This window comes from Helianthus annuus, chromosome 10, assembly GCF_002127325.2.
Source record: "Helianthus annuus cultivar XRQ/B chromosome 10, HanXRQr2.0-SUNRISE, whole genome shotgun sequence".
In the NCBI taxonomy this organism is placed as follows: domain Eukaryota; kingdom Viridiplantae; phylum Streptophyta; class Magnoliopsida; order Asterales; family Asteraceae; genus Helianthus; species Helianthus annuus.
This window is the reverse complement of record NC_035442.2, coordinates 94,888,979-94,906,583: the sequence shown is the minus strand read 5'-3', so window position 1 is coordinate 94,906,583 and position 17,605 is coordinate 94,888,979. Positions and strand designations below refer to the sequence as shown.

The 17,605-nt window shown below is 34.0% G+C and overlaps 2 protein-coding genes and 2 long non-coding RNA genes across 15 annotated transcripts; all 4 read left to right on the top strand.

Moving 5' to 3' along the window:
* Positions 1–966: 966 nt before the first annotated feature.
* LOC110885359 lies at positions 967–6,347 on the top strand. 6 transcript variants are annotated; one of them, XR_002562122.2, is made up of 11 exons: positions 983–1,283; positions 1,369–1,587; positions 1,780–1,869; positions 1,940–2,034; positions 2,165–2,257; positions 2,970–3,100; positions 3,183–3,768; positions 4,446–4,449; positions 4,545–5,082; positions 5,188–5,414; positions 6,033–6,347. It is a non-coding gene; the product is annotated as an uncharacterized LOC110885359 (long non-coding RNA). The 6 variants fall into 6 exon arrangements; XR_002562120.2 differs by having other exon boundaries at positions 970–1,283; positions 3,183–4,449; XR_002562121.2 differs by lacking the exon at positions 4,446–4,449 and having other exon boundaries at positions 984–1,283.
* A 617-nt stretch (positions 6,348–6,964) lies between these two features.
* LOC110885360 lies at positions 6,965–11,274 on the top strand. 7 transcript variants are annotated; one of them, XM_022133041.2, is made up of 7 exons: positions 6,965–7,243; positions 7,467–7,543; positions 8,112–8,277; positions 8,354–8,403; positions 9,372–9,493; positions 10,918–10,970; positions 11,051–11,274. In XM_022133041.2, exons 3-7 carry the CDS (start codon positions 8,272–8,274, stop codon positions 11,126–11,128), a joined length of 309 nt encoding a protein of 102 aa, XP_021988733.1. In that variant the 5' UTR covers positions 6,965–7,243; positions 7,467–7,543; positions 8,112–8,271; the 3' UTR covers positions 11,129–11,274. The 7 variants fall into 7 exon arrangements, 3 of the variants coding, with proteins under 3 accessions (XP_021988733.1, XP_021988732.1, XP_021988734.1); XM_022133040.2 differs by having other exon boundaries at positions 7,467–8,277; XR_004869194.1 differs by having other exon boundaries at positions 6,966–7,243; positions 7,467–8,393.
* Positions 11,275–11,419: 145 nt separating this feature from the next.
* On the top strand, positions 11,420–12,363 carry LOC110882105. The gene is made up of 2 exons (XM_022130194.2): positions 11,420–12,109; positions 12,198–12,363. The coding sequence occupies exons 1-2, from the start codon at positions 11,598–11,600 to the stop codon at positions 12,361–12,363; spliced, it is 678 nt and encodes a 225-aa protein (XP_021985886.1). The 5' UTR covers positions 11,420–11,597.
* Positions 12,364–12,448: 85 nt separating this feature from the next.
* On the top strand, positions 12,449–13,803 carry LOC110882160. Its single transcript, XR_002560005.2, has 4 exons — positions 12,449–12,587; positions 12,653–12,748; positions 12,834–12,945; positions 13,538–13,803. It is a non-coding gene; the product is annotated as an uncharacterized LOC110882160 (long non-coding RNA).
* The last annotated feature ends 3,802 nt before the right edge of the window (positions 13,804–17,605 follow it).

The following is a 17,605-nucleotide window of genomic DNA, read 5'->3' as shown; positions in this document are numbered from 1 at the left end:
GTAGGATAAATTTCAATATGTGTAGGATAAATTCCGAAATGTGTAGGATAACTTTTGATGTGTGTAGGCAAAAATATTTCGTGTGAAGGATTATAGTTTTAATGACTAATTAATTAGTCAAACATAATAATAAATGAGATGAGAAAGAAACTACTTAATGTTTTACAATTATACCCTTTTATTCTTTTTCTTCTCAATAAATTTTCTTCTCAAATGAACCTTCCCCATGTAAAGGAAGGAAGGACTAAATGCTTGTGACACATATCCATTTATTAACGGTGATCATTGGCATGAATTTGTTGAAATAAAGACTAGCAAGAAATAGAAATTTCTGGTATGTTTATTATTATTATTTTTTTTGTTATAAATATTATTATGTGTATACACTTGCAAGTAATTAATAACATTATGTTTATTTGTGTGAAGGAACGAAGCAAGAAAGCAAAAGCTAGTGCTGCCATGAACAAACATGTGTCCCATACGGGACGAGGCGGGTGGGATCTTACTGAAAAAAGAAATATATTATATTGCCTCAATTGGAATCAATATACAAAGAAATTAAAAGTATTCAAAACTCACGTTCTAAGTTGTATTTAGCTGGTAGAGCCAAATATAGCAAAGAAACCCAATTGTATGAACTTGAAGATGATGCATATTTGGAGGCTCGTAATTTGGTAAATGATTGTGTTATATAATTATATAAAATCGATTTTGCTTGATTTGTTAATATTATATTACATTGTTTTAACAAATATTTTTTATAGCTTGAAAAGGAACAAGAGATGATGGCAGATGGAAGTTATTATAAAAATAAATCAGACCAGCTAGTTCAAGTTCTTGGACCTGAGCACCCAGGACGAGCACGAACGGTATCCGGGTTTATAGTAATGACTATGTCTGTGTATATATATCTATACTACTTTAATAAGCATATAGGAAGAGCAAGAATGGTCATTTGCCATTGTACAAGCATTTAAAGCACATTATACAAACATCTTAAGCACAAATGTGTTGAAAGTACCTTTTCAACACACGCAGAACTCTGTTGGGCGGGATTTCAAAATTCAAACACCCATTGTCAGATCTATCTTTTCTTCATCTAATCTACACGCCTCTCTCTCCTTTTCTCTTGCTTTTTCCTCTTTTCTCCTAAATCTCAGGCTTTTTCCCTCTTTGTCTTTGTGTTGAACACCGATGATTTGAAGAAATCCCCACCGATTTGCAGGTTTGTTCTCGCACGTGGCACTTTCGGCACCGTCACCTCCTCTCAAATTTCGCTTTCGGTACAGTTTCATCCAATTTTGATTCTTTGTTAAGATTAATCTTACAATTTATCACTAGCTTTCTCTTTTTGGTTTTGGTTACAAGGTTGAACAGCGGCAGTGACAATTAGGGTGTTAAGATCTAGGGTTCCGACAAAAACGGAGATGGTTACCGCTGGATTTCATATTCTGGTGGCGATGACTAGATTATTGATGAGGTTTTGGTTGGAATTCGCGACTGCATGCTCAAGTTTAGGAAAACAAGGGTTTGGTAAGTAGAGATTCCGGAGATATATGGCATAAACAAGCTTTCTATAACAACAAGGTAAGAACCAACACCAGTAAATCATTTATTTTCTTCAATTTCAGGTAAAATAAGGGACTTTGGTTGCTGTTTTTTTTTTTTTCAGAAGTAGTTGTACAAGATTTGATATTTAAAAGTGTAATTAACACCGTTTCTATGGGCAAATGAGTCTGGCCTTGGAAAGTAAGACATTTATGTTTGTTTTTTTTACAGGAGATGTTGATAATTTATGGGAGATTGAGAAATTGAGATCAGGATTGATGAAAACTCACACAATTGGTCATGGGTTTATCATGTGCAAAGGTGTTAATCATTCATATCATATTTTGTTTCAGACACATATTTAATTCATCGTTGTGTTCTTTATTTTTAGGGGTTTCTATAATTTGTCAGAGCAGAGCTACTGGACATAAATATGGATTCTGCCCAGTGACAACGTTTCAGGTTCATGAATATTTTAGGCCTAAGGTGATACACATTGCTACATTAATTCCGTTTTCCCATGATTCATAGTTGCACAATGAACTGCTCAAACTGTTGTTATTTTCCACTAGCTTTGTGATAAGTATTGACTTAAGTTTATGGCTTGTGGTTTCAGGTTATGTTGAAGTTGGGTGATATACATAAAAACAAATTTCATACAAGATAAAACAAGGGGAAGCTTTGTCTCTTATGTCCTGCCTAAAAAGAGGTAGAATCTCATATCTAAATAGCATATGTTACTGTAAAAGGAGGTTTTTCTAGAGAGTTTAATTAATGTGTTGCATGACTGGCTTGAATTAATAGAGGTTTCAGTTAAAAAGAAGCAGGTCGAATGCCTTTTCACTTAAAAAGAAGCGGGTTTCGCTTAAAAAAGAAACGGGTCGAATGCTTTACCGCTAAAAACGAAGCGGGTAGAAACCTTTTTTGCTTAAAAAGAAATGGGTCGAATGCTTTTTTCGCTTAAGAAGAAGCGGGTCGAATGCTTTCTTGCTTAAAAAGAAACAGGTCGAATGCCTTTTCGCTTATAAAGAAGCGGGTCGAATGCTTTTTAAAAGAAGCGGGTCAAATGCTTTTTTGATTAAAAAGATACGGGTCGATTGCTTTTTCGATTAAAAAGATATGGGTCAAATGCTTTTTCACTTAAAAAAACAAACGGGTCGAATGTTCTTTCACTTAAAAAGAAGCTCAAATGCTTTTTCAAATGTATAAAATATGTAGGTTTTTAGATTATTATTGAAATAATATAACCTTTGTGATACTACTTATATGAACAAGAAAGTTGAATTATCTGACAAAACGCCTCTTGGGTAAAACCCGACCCATTTTGACCAGTCATCATCCAACCCACATACCTGCCTATTTTCCCATTTCAAGATTTCTTGGTTCATTAACATATGTACTTTTGCAATCGGTTTTTGCAGGCAGAAGTGAATTATCTTGGGCAACTTTTGCACCCGAATCTCATACAATTGATCGGGTTTGGAGGACAAACAACGGCTTTTAGTGTACGAATTCATGCCTTGTGGGAGCTTGGAAAGTCACTTATTTAGGAGTGAGTTTGTTATATTTCAATATCTCTGGATCTACTTACAAACAATACAAAGTTATCATATTTTTGTATGATTGATATTTAGGAGGATCTTATTTTCAACCATTATTGTGGAGTCTTCGGTTAAAGGTTGCTCTCTAGGAGCTGCTAAAGGACTTGCTTTTCTTCATGGTGCGAAAGCAAAAGTGATTTATCGCGATTGCAAGACTTCTAGGTAGTGTTTGGTATGAGGTAATGAAGGAGGAATGGAATGATCCATTCAAAGGTAATGAAAATAAGGTACGTTTGGTTTGGTTGCTCGGTGGAAAGGAATTAAGCATTACACATGGAATCCTTTTGCTTCTAAAGACGCCCAATGCATTCCTTCGCTCCCCCCAGTTTTTTTTTTTTTTCATTCGGTTCCATCACATTAGCGATTCTCTTTTTTGCCCTTCATATGCCGTTCCAACTAGCCTTTCTTTATTGAGAATCTTCAAAGTCCAGTTTCCATGAAGGTCTTCTTCAATCATGGGTTGAACCAAATCAACTCTTCTTCAATCGATTTGTCATTGTGGTCATTACCAAATTGCATCGTCTGTATGTAATCACTGGTCTTTCTCTAATCGTCTTTTCTTCAGTGATCTTTCTCAAATCAATTCGGTTCTGCAATCATCGGCCTTTACTGCAATCAGGTTCGTTCTTCAGTGATTTATTGTATGGGTTCCATGGATATTCCCTTTGTTCTATTGATTTATTGTATGGCTATATGGATTCTTATAGATCACCATAAGATGTATGCCCTTAAAAATATCATTATATATACATCACAATTTAGAAGAGTGTAGTCTATGTAAAGACTAGTTTTAATTTGGGGGTTTTCTTGTTTTACGGTGTTTTTTGTTTTTAGATGAGTGTGTGTCAAGAAGCTTGTAAGGATTTGTATTATTTGCCTTGAAATTTTTTGTGATAATGATCAAAAAACGGTTTAAATGTTGTTATGGATGCTTAATTTATGGCTAATGTTGTAACTTAATCTATTGTAGGTTACTTGCTGCAAACATGAGTTCCATTTGCATTGCATTGCATTCTTGAATGGTGCTATACATTGTTTTTATAGAAAATTAAATTGAAATTTGTATGAACTGTCACTTTTTTGTACCTATTCTAAGCTTCTTTTTTATAGACATGATTTGGTTGATTGTTTGTGGACATGATATTACATTTTCGTGTGTTATAATCTATGTTTTGACTGTTCTTTCTTATGTGTTATAACCTATGTTTTGATTGTTCATATGTTCGTTCCTCTTGCGTTCTTATGTTCATTCCTCTTGCAAATGCTAAACTGTCATCAAATGACATTTTCTTGTAGAAAGGTATGCAGATTTTGTATCTTAAATATTGAATGCTTTGAATTATAGATATAAGAATATTTTATGGCAAAATTTAATATTTGTACTTCGTTTCGCAGTGGACCTTTTGCGCTGGTCAATTTACTGGAGCTGCACTTGTTGTCATTCTCTTCAAGAACCAATCTTATATTATTATTATTTTTTTTTTTTTTTACTTCTGTAGTTGTTTCCTTGTTCTTTTATATACAGTTGTCTCTTCCTTGTAATACAATATGATTAGCTAATATAAGTTTTTGAATGACATTGTTGTAATTACTTTATCGTTTATCCATGGTTAGATTTCTTAAGGAATTGTAGACATGATATGGATTTATCGTTTATCCCTGTTTGAATTTGTTGAAGAGTTGTGGGAAGGAGATAGTCAACTTAATTGGATAATATTGCGAAAATTGGTAAATTTTCTTTATTTTAAGATACGGGTATTTTCGTCATTGAATTGTATTCCATTCCTTCATCTTTTCCTGAATACCAAACGTGTCAATGGAATGGTAATAATCTATTTCATTCCCTTGTCCATTCCATTCCTTCGTCCATTCCATTCTCTCGTTCATTCCATTACCTCATATCAAACAGACCCCTAATGTGTTGCTAGATTCGGTATGTTGTGTTGCTATGAAATTTTATAGAAAATTGCACAAAATAAAGTGCAAAATCTCAACTTTAGTTAAAATGACGTTTTTTCCCTTACGTATGAACATGTAGGACTACAACGCAAAGCTATCAGATTTCGGGGCTAGCCAAGGATGGACCGATCGGTGATAAGAGCCATATCTCGACTAGAGTCATGGGGACGTACAGAACTGTCCAATTGGGTAATAAGAACCAAACCATGTCTCGACTAGAGTCATGGGATTTGATCTTTTGCTGATGTGTATAAGCTCATGCTACCATGAACAAGTACGCTTGGGAACTGCCGTTAACTCCATCAGGTTTGCCTTTTTTACGTTTTTATTTTTTGTGAAAATTCTTGATTATTATGATGGTGCTGTGATATGCCTTTGCGTATCAGAATAAGAATCGCGTATCATTATTGGCCAATGAACAAATGAGTATGTTCAGTTATTGCGAATGGGTCGGTATGGTTTATCACATATCTAAAATTGTCTAATGGGTCAGGTAAAAAGTATAGCTTGAAGGGAACGAGTCAAAGGGTTCAAATTTGTCCCAAGTTTGTTTCTAATGTGTACAACCTTCTAAATCGTTTTTTAAACATTCAGATTCTTACTTATTTATTTACTGTAATAATGTTGTTTTTCTAATTATAACTAATAGTTTAAAACACAATCATTCATAAAAAACGACAGAAATGTTTGTAGTTAAACAACCCAACCTGGTCCATTGCAACTAAAAGTATCAATCTCTTCAATTCACATACACACCCTCTTGACCCATTATCCGACCTGCTTTGGTTGTATGCTAATCCTCTTATTTGCTTCTCTGAATACTGGGTTGCAGGTTACACAAACTTATAGTATATTGACTTGTTTTAATTAAGATGTGTTGTGCTTATGGTATGCATCTGTTTTTTTTTCCTCAAATTGATGCAGGTCTGCAAGTTTGTGGATGACAGAATGCCATTAAGAAGACAAGTTCTACTATAGTGAAACTTGGTTCTTAAAAGAAGACAAGTTCCACCATGTTATAGTGATGTTATAAATCTACACTGGTCGTTGAGTTCGATGTGAAACCAGGCATGGGTTACTTTTGTGATTCATTTGTCATGTAAATTTTATATAAAAAAACCCCACTTTCCCTTGTATGGCAACAAGTTACTTCATATACAGTAAGACTTCATTTACATTGTATAGTGATGGTACAATATGACGCATGACTTTCTTTTGAATGAGTTCTAAATTGTCACAGAGGGCTAATTAGAAGTGGGTGAATTGTACAGTAAGTTGAAAATAATGAATCAAGTTCATCTTTAAAAATTAGGCTATTTCACTCCATGTTTACTTTTGTATGGTTGATCGGGTTAAGCTATATCTCTAACGGGCCCAAGGAAAAATAGAAAGATATACAAAAAATTGATAAAAAGATATACTACAACGATGTTATGAGAAAAAAAAAAAAACAGATATACCATAAACTATATCACGAGAGGGATTGATAAAATAATAGAAAACGAGATCAAGATTGTAAATTTTCGCCACCGCATTAATGGTCTGGTCTGATTTTATATGGCCGGTTTTGGTATAAAACCGAAAATCAAACTAGTCACTAGGTTTTGAAGATTTTGAAACCGACAAGCCAAAAGTTAAAGAAAGAAAGTGACCGCGAAACCAAACCGAAGACCGGTTTGGGCGGTTTTACGATATGAAACCGAATCGTGATCACCCCTACAATATATCACGAAACGACTGATAAACTAACGGTAAACGAGTATCCTATTGTAAATCGTGTCTGCCGCCGCATCGCGCGGGTAGAAAGCTAGTGTTAGAATATATTTATAGAAATTGTATTGAGTTGTAGGTAATACATGGAGGACTATATAAAAATGTGAGCCAAGAGTGAATACTACAAGTAGACACGAGTCACGAGGCCAGCCTTTTGTGGCTCTAGCTATGGGTCCCAAATTTGCCCCCATTCAATTCAATGAGATTTCAGTGATTCTTCTTCGGTGAGCAATTCAGCCCTTGTATATTAATTTATGCAACCCGCAATCGTTTTTGCTTCAATGGCCCTTCCGTTTCTAGCAATCAATCATCAGACAAATCATTGATTCAGATCCGAAATTGGAATCAAAAGCAACATCCAGGTATGTATGTCAGGTTTCATTTATCTTTTAATCACCTTACGAATTTGAGATTTTGAGTTGGTATAACATGATGATTCATGGAATAGAGTATATGTTAATAAATTGCACAGGACTGATATTTACAATTTTGTTATGTATTCACAAAGGTAATTAATTTCCTTTCAGCCCTTTCTCCCAATTTTGCCCCAAATTCTTCTCATTCTCATCTGAATGTATATTGCAGAACTGAATCTGGATGGTGATTTGTTAGTGAACAGAGATGGTGTTAGAATTGTTTCTCAAAGCCGCCAATCTGATACTGTGAGTTGTTTTTGTTTTCTGTTATGAATCTGGGTTGATGGATGATTTCACCTTTTAGGGTTATTCTGTGTTTGATCCATTGTCTTAGAAATTTGTTTCTTGATAGGGGTAGTTTGGGGTTTAAGCGAAGCTAAATTCTGTCCTGTGAAAAGTTTTCCTCACAGAATAAAGAGTTTGGCTGGCTCATTATATGTTGTATGCTTTTTTTTTTTTTTATGTATACACTAAACGCTCTGTTACTTAAAAGGGTAGCAGACTAGAGTAAAAGTAATGAACAAATCTTAAAATAAGATCGTTGGTGGCGACTGTTGCGGTTGGACTCGGCATACCGATTTTCTACGGAACGCAGATTAATAGTGTTGTATGTTGTTGTTGTTTTAACTTTCTTCTTCTTCTTCTTCTTCTTCTTCAGTTTTCCCTAATTGTGCCTGCTTTGATTACTTAATGAAAATGTACCATAACTATTGTAGTGGGTGAGAAGCCTAAATATTATTATTAGAATTACAAAACTATGTATGGGTGTGTGTTGAAACTGTATAAAACTTCATCGTCTTCTTCGTTCAAGCAGCCCGTACCTCAATCGTCCACATCTGCATCATCGACATTTTACGGAGGCTCCGAAAACAGTTACGGTTCCAGATCTGATAATTTTAACCTCACTACGTCCGATTCAATGTATTCTCGAGGCGGTTACGGAACGCTTTCGCCTGTAGGTTATCCGTCTGCTGATGCTTGTAAGTGATTCATATCATAACATAAAACTAACGGAAATTGTCTATGGACTTTGTGAGCAACCTCATTTACTTGTAGCAAAGCAATGGAGTTACTTATTCAGTGGACGATTCTCATGGTAATTACCAGTTAGTACATCTTTACGTTTGCCGATTAGATTATTATGACAAATAACAGATTCATGGAATAATCTGAATAGTTGTATAACCAGCTATCTAACTGCTTATTGTGTACCGAGTATGCTTATCCCCCATATGCATCTTTGTAGTATTATAATAATGCTATGTGTATTGAATAAGTGACCCATTATTAATTTGATAAGAGTTAGTATGTACTGCCTCCCAGCTGTGTATTTTACGTTTATTACAGATGGATATTCTATAAATTGATTTGGTGGGGTGGGGTGGGGTGGTGTATACCAGTAAGTAGTTGGTTGTAGATAATTTTGTGAACCCACGATGTGCATCAGAGAGTTAAAAATTTCAAGATTAATAATAATAGGCAAAAACAAGGCGACATCAGAACCATGTGTAACGTCTTGTAGGTACCAGTGTGACATCATCCATATTGAGCCCGTGAAAAAAATGCCACTTGTCATTCTATTCTATTCTATTGATATGTATATGTACATGTTAATGACACCCCATAAAATAAATTCTAAATTTGGTTGACAAGTCGCTGCCCTCACCCTAAAATATTATTAGCATTTGAGGTGGTTGGGTAATGCGGGTTCATGGTAAAACAGGTGGCTGATGGGGATGAGAGTAAGTGTAGTTAACATCCACTTCCATTAATTGTATGATGTCAAAATAGCATCTGGTTGTTTGTCTGTCTGGCGTCTTGTTTATGCAGAAACTACAGAACCAAGTATGTTAGGAGGAAAGTTACACTGTTAATATGATATGATGGTTACTGGTGTACTTATTTCTAAAAAAAAAAAAAAAGAGTAATTTGGAGTGGCTGTAGGAATCTAATACTTTTCACTATTGCCATTGTATTCAGTTGATTAGTTTAATTAATAGGTTTGATCATGTTGGAAGTAAAAAATAATAAAGTTTAAAGTTACATTTAATAATAATTTATTATTTTACCTCAGATGGAAGGAGGGGTGTCACATCTTCTGTTGGTTGACTCATCTATGCGTGGCAACACCATCTGAATGGAGGAAAACGCTGTCAAATCCTGATAAAGATGTCATTCTGTTGGATGTGAGAAATGGTATTTCCTCCTTGTTTACTGAGTCAGGGGTGATTAGGTAATTTTACATTTATCTCATTTTTTTTTGCTGGCATGGAGCTCAAAGACCAAACGTTGACTGGTTTAGTTTAGGAGCACAACTTTTGGGTTATCTATCAGTAGAGGTATACCTTGCTCTCAAAAGTTTATGTGATAAGTGGTGTAACATTGGCAGGTTGGTCAAAATGGGTACGTTTTAGTATGGTTCAGTTCGTGTTGTTGACCCACAAACACTTCTGCATCCATTTCTTTTTGTAAATAATTAATGTGTGCATTATAAAAACAAAGTCTTTTTGTATTATAGCGTCAATATGAAGTTGTGAATAAACCAGTTTTGGAGGCTGTATGCATTATGTTTACACTTTGGGTGACTTTGGACCCGTTTACTAGAAAAAATATTTGAAGGGGTGAGTTTCAATCCACTTGAGATAAAACATGACCCTAATGAACCCGATTATAATTAAAGGGTGAATTCAAATTTTGAACATGTGGATTGTTTTTCCCCTGAAGGTGCAAATTTTGTTCCAAGTAATTCAATTAGTGCTTAATTTTCTAAAAATTTACCTAAAGTAACAAAATAGTTGATGTACACGCAACTGAAGGCACGCACATTTTGGTACACTGATAGGGGTGTAAACGTGTCGGCCCGAGTGCAAGCCTTCCGCTACTCAAGCTTGGCTCGTCATGTTTTTATGAAGCTCGGCTCGGTTCGGATTTTTACTTATTTGAGCTCGAGCTCGGCGTGCGAGTAAAACCCAATTCTCGAGCTCGACTCAACTCGGCTTGAGCTATTTGAGAACAATCTCAAATGACCTAAAAGCTCGGCTCGAGCTCGCTTTGATTTCGCCTAAACCAGCCAAAGCTCGGCTCGAACTCGGCTTGCAAATGTTATTAGTTTAATCATATGGGCCTAACTTGAAACCAATGTGGGCTTTTTAGTATCGGGTTATAATAATCATAATCATTATCACTAGAAATTTATAATATATATATATATATATATATATATATATATATATATATATATATATATATATATAAACTACATTTTTTTGAGCTCGTTTAGGCTCGCCAGCCTAAACAAACTTTGTATTTCAGGCTCAAGCTCATTAAGTCTCGGTTTGTATATTAAAGGCTTTTGATTCCTCAACACCACCCTTTTAGGATTTTTACACTTTGCACTAAATGGCAATGTGTTAGGGACTATTCAATTGACAAAACAAATGTCACCTGACCTACTTTAAAATGACAAAGGCCTGCTTTTTGATCTTCTAAGCCTCCCTTTCTTTGAACTTAAAAGAAATGTTGAGCATGATAAATCATAAGATCGAAGACTTTTTGTGAAGCTTTTTCATTTATTAATTTGCTTTTTCATTTATTAATTTTAATGTACATATTACTTGAAGCTCAAGACAAGTTGACTCCTTTTGGTAAAATGCAAGCTTATGTTAACCTTGAAGTAAGTTTTTTCATTGAGGAAGCTTTTAGTATACTAATATTTTTATTAGTTTGGTTAATAAATGAGTTATTTTTATGCAGGATTCTATGGCCTTACTAGGTTATGAGGAACCAGAACAATTAGTTTGGAGTATTGGCAAACAGAGTGTAGATCTATAAACACTAACTGTATTTTTATTTATTTATTTATTGTTTATTAATATAAATTCTTTCAAAAAAAAGTGTTCTGTTTTTATTACATTCAAAATACGAAATTTTATAAAATTCCTAGTATGTCGTTACGACGTGGTTATTTTTACTAAAAATCGAGTTGTGAATACCGACATACAATTGATCAAAATCGAATCTACCTCTCAGTTTTTTTATATACGTATAAACAACGAACGGTGTTTATTCTTTTCGTTATGTTAGTAATATAACGTGACATGAATATTTTTATCTACGTTTCCACAACTGTTTTATACAAAAGCGCACATGTGAGATATAACTGTTTTTTTTTTTTGTTCTTTACCGTGACAAAACGAATCGATACCGTTCAAACAACATATGAGGCGACAAAATAGACGCACCCGCCGCAACGCGCGGACATTCCCACTAGTGTTTTTATAATGATTTTTAGTTGGTATCTATGGAGCAGCAACAAACAGCTACAAATGCTCCCATACAGGTATCCGAACCTGTAACGGTATCCGAACCTGTAACGGTACCCGAACCTGTACCCGCACCCGCACCCAAACCTGTACCCGTACTCAAACCCAAATCGATACCCAAACCCAAAAAAGTACGCAAATCCAAACTTGTACCCAAACCCGTATCGGTACCCGTACCTAAACCCGTACTCGCAACTGTACCCAAACCCAAACTCGAACCACATATAAAACTCATAACCGGTTCCGAAGGCGAAACATGGGAGGATCCTAATTTGAATTCGATCAAGGAGAATTTACGGAACAAAACCGGTCTCATTCGAGACGGAGTTGATAAATTAGACAAATTCTTTATGCACCGCACTCACATTCGTACTTCTTCACCGCAAGGGATGTATCCCATATCGGTTCGATATCTAATCCCATATTCGGAATTGTTAAACTTATTTCTAAGGCGGTGGCTTGATATTAGCGTAATACATTCGTTTTCCATGTAAGTTGTTTTAATATGGTAAAATAACTTTTTAGATATAATTTAATTTACTAACTTTATCATTTATATATATGTACATGTATATTAGGTATTTTTTTCTGTCTCCCAATTCCCGGTGTGCATTTTTTGATCCGTACAAAATTCATGGTGCAAAATGCGAAAGTGCTCCGGAAGATGTGATAAAACACATCAAAGAGGTATACGAGCATCATGAATACAAAAGATATTTTCTTGCATCTTATCATGACAAGTAATATACACTTTTCCTCAATACATACACATACACATACACATATATTAAATTGTTCTATATATTTTATTTTTTAGCGATCATTGGAAGCTTTTAATATTTGAACCAACCACTTCAAGTGCATTCATTGTTGATTCAATAAGAAAGGGAAAGTCGGAGGAAAGTTACCTCATTTCAAAACTAATTCTCAGTGGTTTCGAGAGAAATTTTACATGGACAATTATCAATGTAAGTTTTCTTTTTCTTAATGTTTTTTCTGGTGTTTAAAATAATTAATTGTAGATTAACTGTAGTGCTACCAACAACCGGGCTCATGGGAATGCGGTTATATGTTGATAAAACATATGTGGGAGTTTGTTGAGACAATTCAACATGACTTTATTAATCGTGTAAGTGTATTTCATATATTTAAGATATATCAGCCTTTTAATTTATTTGTATACATTTAGATACTGTGTTTTGTTTGTTTTTCAGAAATGGAATACACAAGAGAAGACTTCGGGTGAGAAAATTGAATCTATGGTCATAGACTTGATGGAGCGTTGGATTAAGGAGGTGTTTGTGAACTTCGTAAAGGTGTCTCAAGGTTAGCTCAAATTCCACCGTTTAATGTTCATTTATATCTAACGGATAAAAAAAATTGCTTTTGGTATAAAGATATGTATTAATACACAATGATCTTTACAGTTTTGTATCTATTTAAGTTAAATTTTAAATCTCTCTTGAGAAATTTGCTATGTTAATATTTGCACCCTGAATATCAATGCATGGGAATTCATGATCAGCCTCAGGTTCTTAGGTGCTGCATAGTAAATGGATATAATAAATTCTTCATATAAATTCATACTTTTTCATCAAAATTATAGGTGCTTTTAATTAACTTTGTTGGATGTAGCAAATTCGACCAGTTTACTTGAAAATTGCAATGAGGTCAAATTTCGGCTAGTTATTTCGAAACAAAATGTACAGGTCACTCAGGGTCAAAAGAATTTCGAAGTGTTTTCAAATGCTTACCTCCTAATCGCTTTATAATAAAAGGATCATTTTTTTAAATCCGATATAATGTGTTGCGTATTTGTAAAGTCTAAAGAAAAATGAATGTAAAGTGTTTTGTGCGTTGGTCCAAGCCGATTCGAGCGGGCTCTGTTGGGCACCCTAAAGTATATTGTATTGTGCAGTGTCCAGGTTGCAAATGAATTAGGGAGAGGAAATGCCAAAGCAGCAAAATTCTCAATTAAAGTCTTGGTGGGGACTTCTATTGCAGTTGGATTGTTTTTCTTTGTTCTCTATTTGTTTTTTGGAAGAACACTTGCCTACGCGTTCACCACTGATGAAAGAGTTGCAGATACAGTATCAGACTTTTCTTTGCTCCTTTCTTTTTCGGTCGGTTCAGGAAGTTATTGTATGTCAATTTCATCTTTAGAGTTATATGTATTGTTGAAGTTCTGGGAAACTTTTGTAATATTGTGTTACTTTGAAACCTTAGTATTTTATGTTCTTGGGTTGTATTATATTTGTTCTAATTAATTTTGTCTTTTATATATATTTTATTTTAATTTTTAGACAATTTGTTAATCATAGGAATTTATTGGAAATTTTTAATAAAATTTCATGAAAATTATATATATATATATATATATATATATATATATATATATATATATATATATATATATATATATATATATATATATAGAGAGAGAGAGAGAGAGAGAGAGAGAAAGTATAATGTACTTCAAGGCTTAACCTACATTAACATACATGACAAAAAATATAACATGCGTTATTATCATAGAACGTGCGTGATTATAGTCCCATGCGTGATTATGTGGTCCCATGCGTGATTATACCCCTGATCCAACGGTTACCATTGTCTCCTACGTGATGTATGATAAGGCTTTTTGTATGTTAACCTTACTCTATCTCTCTCTCTCTCTCTCTCTATATATATATATATATATATATATATATATATATATATATATATAGGGGAAGGTTCATTTGAGAAGAAAATTTAATTGAGAAGAAAAAGAACAAAGGGTAATTTTGTAAAACATTAAATAGTTTTTTCACTTATCTTATTTATTATCATTTTTTACTAATTAATTAGTCATAAAGACTATTATCCTTCACCTTAACTTTTTTTTTCCTACACACATCAAAAGTTATCCTACATATTTCGAAATTCGTCCTACACGTTAAAATTTATCCTACACAACTCGTAATTTGTCCTACACAACTCGTAATTTATCCTACACTTTAAATTATTTTATATTATTTTTTTTGAAAAAATATATATTTTGAAGGTAAGTTACAAAAAATTTAATGTACTAGCTATTAAAAAGGAAGACTACAAATTAATTACCTATGTAGATTTACCAATGTACCCTTGTAGTAACATTAAATACTTATATTAAATGAAGTAAAATAAAGCATTCTTATTGGTTGAAATTTCTTCTTTTTTCTTCTTACAAAAAATTTCTTCTCATTTGAACTCTCCACTATATATATATATATATATATATATAGAGGCCGGTTATCATACAAATATCCTAATCGTACATTATGTACGCTATATTCTAGGCCATCAGATCATCTCATTTAAAGCACGTGTTTAAGTATTAAACTAATCAAATTAAAATTAATAAAAGAAACCGCCTAGGTTAAAATCGTCCACTGCGAGATCAAAACCCCTGATAATCAGCACAAAATAACTCACAATTATATCGTAAACCCAAAATCAACATTGCATTCTCTTCTCCAAAAGTTCCCTGCTACTCTCCGTTGCGATTTCAACTAGGATTCATGAATATTGAGAAACGAAGCAAAGCAAACAACGACAGACCACAAGCGAAGAAGATAAATCCAGGTATCGATTGACATTTGCAATTTTATAGTGGAATATACAAGGGCTTTAAAAGTCGAATGCGATTTTGTTTGTTTATTAACCTTTTAACTGAAACGTATAGTTTTATAAAATTACATATTGTTCACAACTACAATTTTGCTAGGGTTTATGACTGGTATGGTTATTTATTAGGTTTTGCATTTTTTTGCAGTTTTCTTAGTTATAGTTGATAGATGTGCGATTTCATATGGGGTTTTGTGTGATATTTGTGATTTCATATGATAAAATATTGTTTGTTGAACGTTTTTTTTGTTTTAGGTTAGATTAAACATGCGAATTGATAATAAGCACATGCGATTTCATATGATAAGTTAGTTTTAGTGTTTATGATTAAAATTATACATGCGATTTTATGTTTATAAGATCCTTAAAGCATGCGATTTATAATAGATTGGCTAGATTTGGTAATGCTTAAATAACACATGCGAATTGATAACTCATTCATGCGAATTGATGACTAACACATGCGAATTGATAACTATCTCATGCGATTTTGTAGAAATAGAATCTGATGATGACTTTGAAGGCCCCATATCAACTCTGATAAAAATTAACAAGAATAGAAAGAGAAGGGTAGTTGAAGAAAGTTCTAAAGATGATGACTTTGTTAAGCCACCAAAAAAAAAAGATGAGAGGAAATCAAAGATACAGACAAAAAAACATTAAAAAAGGTGGAACAACCTAAAACAGAACATAGGGAATTCTTCAAATACAGCAACGAAGCAATACTGCTGAGATGCCAACCTAACTCATACATGGATACTATGAAGAAATTTTCAAAAAAAACAGGTTGAAGAGGTAAGGAATATGGGATTTGGTGCTATTCTAGATATCAATATCAACCATATTTCGACACGATTGGCATATTGGCTAGCCAGAAACTTTGACGAGAAGTTCGATAAGCTAAACATAGGAAAACACCAAATAAAAATAACATCGGACACAGTTTACGACGTATTTGGAATACCAAAGGGTCCAAAGAAGGTTGAAATAATAGCCGATAAGAGAAAACTCAAAAAGCAGGAGAAAATTGAAAAAAAGTCAAGAACCAGGAAATGCTGTCAGGGATACCTTCATCCGCCAGTGGGGGGAAAACACGAGAATTACCCATGGCTTAATTGCAAATACAATGGAAAATCAAAGAGACGGAGGGAGCCCGTTTAAATTAAATTTCCTTGTATATTGGATGACCTTCTTTGCAGAGATTACAAAGGCAACACTTGCAAATGATAGATGTTTGCTTGGTGTAGAAGATGTTGAGGAAATACAGAATCTAGATTGGTGCTCATATCTACTCGACACCTTGCGTCATACACGAGCGGGCTGGAAGAACTATAAAATACAGTTCGTGGGACCTGTTGCCTTTCTTACGGTATACATTACTACATATAATAACATATTTGAAATACTAGTTTGTTTTGTTATATAATTAAATGATCTTGCGATTTATACAACTTCTATACACGCATGAGTACAACAAAAGGCTTAACCTGTTTGAGAAAGCCGTGGAGATACCGGTTATTCGTTATATCACATCTTCAGAGATTGATAAAGTCGAAGATCATATTTCAGATAATGGACCTCTATGGATATCAAGTGAGAGTGAAGAAGAAGAAGAAAATGAAGAAAAAAATGAAGAAGAAGAAGAGGGTCCTTCAACGGATGATTATACACTACGACCACCGGTTGACACCACAATAAGCTACAAAAGAAGGACAGCGTGTGCAGTACAAAACAAAGAAACCGGGGAAGAGCCAAAAGATAACGAGAACAATGATGATTTCATGGATTTCAGTTTTAAAATCCATGAAATGTCTAAGTTGAACCTTGAGTTTGGGGTTAGAACACGGACACAGAAAATGATGGATTATTGCAACACTCCTGCTCAACTTTCACCATCGGTATTCTACGACACAGCCCACGAACGAGAACTAGAGGCTTCGAGAGCCAACAAAAAGGTAAGCGCAAAAAATATTAATTTAAGATAATCAATTATATTTAACTTCTAGATTGATAGTAAATTAACTCGAAAAATGTTACAGAATCTATTGAAAAAAATGAAAGCAAATGTCAAAAAATACCTTAAAATGGTTCAATATGTTCAAGAGATGAACAACTTGGTTTCAGAAGCAAAAACTAAGTGTTTTTGGGATCCGGAGATTATGAAGGCTTGTAAGGAGTGGGATGAGACGATTCAGTATAATCCCATTTGTGTGCCGCCTAATTCGGTTCAAGAGCATGAAACTGCAGCCTCTCCTGTTCATCAAGAACCTGAAAATCCAGTTTCTGAAGTTCATCATGAAGTTACTACAAACGAAGAAGGTAGAGAGGATGAAGA